General features: G+C 37.3%; 2 protein-coding genes across 7 annotated transcripts in view; one reads left to right on the forward strand and one right to left on the reverse strand.

The window, feature by feature from the left end:
* Cad87A (cadherin-87A) overlaps positions 1-3,088 on the reverse strand; it is a 212,838-nt gene that overhangs the window by 72,829 nt on the left and 136,921 nt on the right. The window lies entirely within an intron of this gene.
* LOC106677529 (pseudouridine-5'-phosphatase) overlaps positions 1-3,088 on the forward strand; it is a 26,487-nt gene that overhangs the window by 1,769 nt on the left and 21,630 nt on the right. For both annotated transcript variants that reach the window (XM_014415520.2, XM_067051147.1), the window contains exon 3: positions 2,114-2,340. In XM_014415520.2, the coding sequence (XP_014271006.1) occupies positions 2,114-2,340 (227 nt within the window). The remainder of the gene's footprint in view (positions 1-2,113; positions 2,341-3,088) is intronic.

Here is a 3,088-nt window from a genome sequence, read left to right on the forward strand (position 1 = left end):
TTAAGCCAGGTAACGGTGGCATCTCGAGATAGGGGCTCTCTGCAAGGTACACTACACCGCTCCGGGAATAAAGCCAGGTAAGGATGGCATGTCGAGGTAGAGGACCTCTTCAAGGTACATCTCACCAATCCGGGGTTCCAGTCAGGTAAGCATGGCATGCCGATAAGGAGCAAAACATCTATAAAAATGCATCTTGTAAATTCCATGTAGATCATAATGATATGGTACAGACAAGTAAAGTAAAACCATCAGTAGTACTCTAATAAGATTCTACATTAGAATGTACAGTTCTATTCAGGCGCCTCAGAGAATTGCCAGAAATGGTAAAAAAAGCAATGTTAGAAATTAGTCGGTTTGGGAGTTTATAATGGAAGGGTTGATATCTGGTTCGGGCTAGATCTGTTACATATGGAACATAAAGTTCTTCATGGATGATTTTATTTGTTGCAAAGTAAGGAGCATTGACTTTGGATGGATACGAGAGGAATTGGAAGGTATTGTGGAGCCCCGAAACTCAATTCCGTACGTTCAGAAAAGCATTATAGTTGTATACATCAGTTTTTAGTAATGGATAGGAAGCTAAGACCGTTTGTCTAGTGAGTGCTGTAATAGTCGAAATCAACATGTTTCCTTTCTTTTCAGTCTTGTGTGAGTATTCCAGGTTAGTCGTTTGTCCAAATGTAGTCCAAGATAGCGGATCTGTTCGACAGGAGTAAGGGAAACATTATAAAAGAATACTGCAGGCGGTAGGTTTATGACGAAGAGTAAAAGCCGTGATTTGATAGGATTTATTTTTGTTATTTTTATGATATTTTGATTTGATAGGATTTATTGTTGTTATTTTTATGATTTTTTTAAGTAGAGTTTTTTGCCGGGGTGAATTAAAATCTGCAATTTTATTCTAAAATTAATTTGGGCTAATTCAATAAATGATTTATAATAATAAATTAGAGTTTATTTAAATAAAAGCCAAACATTTATTAACTTTTGTATATATCCTTCATTATACTCTAAAAAGAAACGTTTTAGCGAAAGAGCCATGAAGATATCATTTTACAAACTCGTTATTAAAATAAATTAGTTTCAGGTTATTTTTATTTCTACAACACAAACAGCCCTATACAGTCAGGCATAAAGTTTTCTTTTTAACGTGGAAAACCTTTAGGTACCACTATCACCCAGGAGGGCCTCTGATCGTTCATTGTACCCAAATATTATTCTAAAACAAACGGTACTGTAAGTCTGGATCATGCTTAATCTCCAAATTTTACCCTCAATAACTTTACTCATAGTGACCCACTGTACAGAGGATGAGTGTCTCTCGACCCCAAGGTCGATATATGGTTAATATAATATAATAAATAAATATCAGCCACAGCCAGACTAGGACCCGTTTCCGGGAGATAAGAAGTACAGAGAACTCGGTACCGGGAGATAAGAAGTACACAGAACTCGGTACCGGGAGATAACAAATACACAGAACTCGGTTCCGGGAGATAACAAGTACACAGAACTCTGTACCGGGAGATAACAAGTACACAGAACTCGGTTCCGGGAGATAACAAATACACAGAACTCGGTTCCGGGAGATAACAAATACACAGAACTCGGTTCCGGGAGATAACAAGTACACAGAACTCGGTTCCGGGAGATAACAAATAAACAGAACTCGGTTCCGGGAGATAACAAATAAACAGAACTCGGTTCCGGGAGATAACAAGTACACAGAACTCGGTTCCGGGAGATAACAAGTACACAGAATCCCACCCAGTTCTGGCATACGGGGTTCGGCTGCAGTTGGGTAGTGCACTAGGATTACGCATACCAGTGCTGCCTATAATTATCAATTTTGTTTTACACCTGGAAAGTTTTTTTTGTATTATTTTTTAAAATTTATTTATTCAATTGGGGTTCAACCATGGTGCAGCCCAGTGCTCGGGTAAGCGCCTTTTAGATGGAGCTGTACCTTATCCACCTGCATCCGTCCGGGTCAGGTCACTATTATATTTTTGACGTTGATAATCTGATGTATTGGTTCTAATAATTTTTAACTATAAATTGCATAATTTTACATATTTTTTTTTTTGAAATCATATGCCGATACTGACTCCAGGAGCAGAGCGACTGATCAGCCACCTCTCGAAGGAGAAGGTTCCCTTGGCCATCGCGACTAGCGGCTCCATCAAGGGTTTCGAAATCAAGTCTCAAGGCAGGCCCGACCTCTTCGCTCACTTCCACCACATTGTGCACGGCAGCTCCGATCTGGAGGTCGTCCACGGCAAGCCGGCTCCGGACATCTTCCTAGTCACTGCGAAGAGGTTCCCGGCCGATCCCACAAAGGTATGTTAACAAAGTGATTGTGGAGCCATTCATTCTAGATTCCTAACTCTTAGGAATAGGCTACCAACTTATTGTTCACTCAATCAAGTAATTTATTTCAAAGAAATAATATTTTTGATAATAAATAATTTTTTTAACAATTAATTTCATACTTGCATGCATTAGACAATATAATTTCAACAGCTAATTTAAATATTATCTTGTGTAAGGAGTTTTTATAAAAACACCATCACAGTTCTACACAATCTTTATTATTTATCCTTGGAATTTACTCACAAGATATAATATAGGATAGGTTCTGGAAGTACAAACCCTTACAAAAATAAACCATTTGATATATATATCAGCATATAATCATTAATATTATGTATATATTAGTAACATAGTAGAGTTGCTATCCATTATTTGATATAATAGCACTACATAACCATCATCAAACATTAATTTAAAATGTATTGATATAAAAAACTTAAAATGACTTTATAGCTTAACTATGGAGGCAGCTGACTACTGGCTATTCTCATGGCTAACTATGACCAAAAATACTTCTATCATAGATTAGAGAGAATTTTCAAAAAAATGTAACATGTTCACATATTATGAAAGGAAAAGTAACTTTCGTACTGTAGGCAAAAGTTACTTGCTAAAAGCTGAGGCTTGCCAGAGCTCTACGAAGGCTGCAATCTATAAATCAAAGCTAAGGCTTGCCAGAGCTCTACGAAGGCTGCAATCTATCAATCAAAGCTAA

This window comes from Halyomorpha halys, unplaced genomic scaffold (genome assembly GCF_000696795.3).
Source record: "Halyomorpha halys isolate HHAL.00 unplaced genomic scaffold, Hhal_1.1 Scaffold102.1, whole genome shotgun sequence".
NCBI lineage: Eukaryota > Metazoa > Arthropoda > Insecta > Hemiptera > Pentatomidae > Halyomorpha > Halyomorpha halys.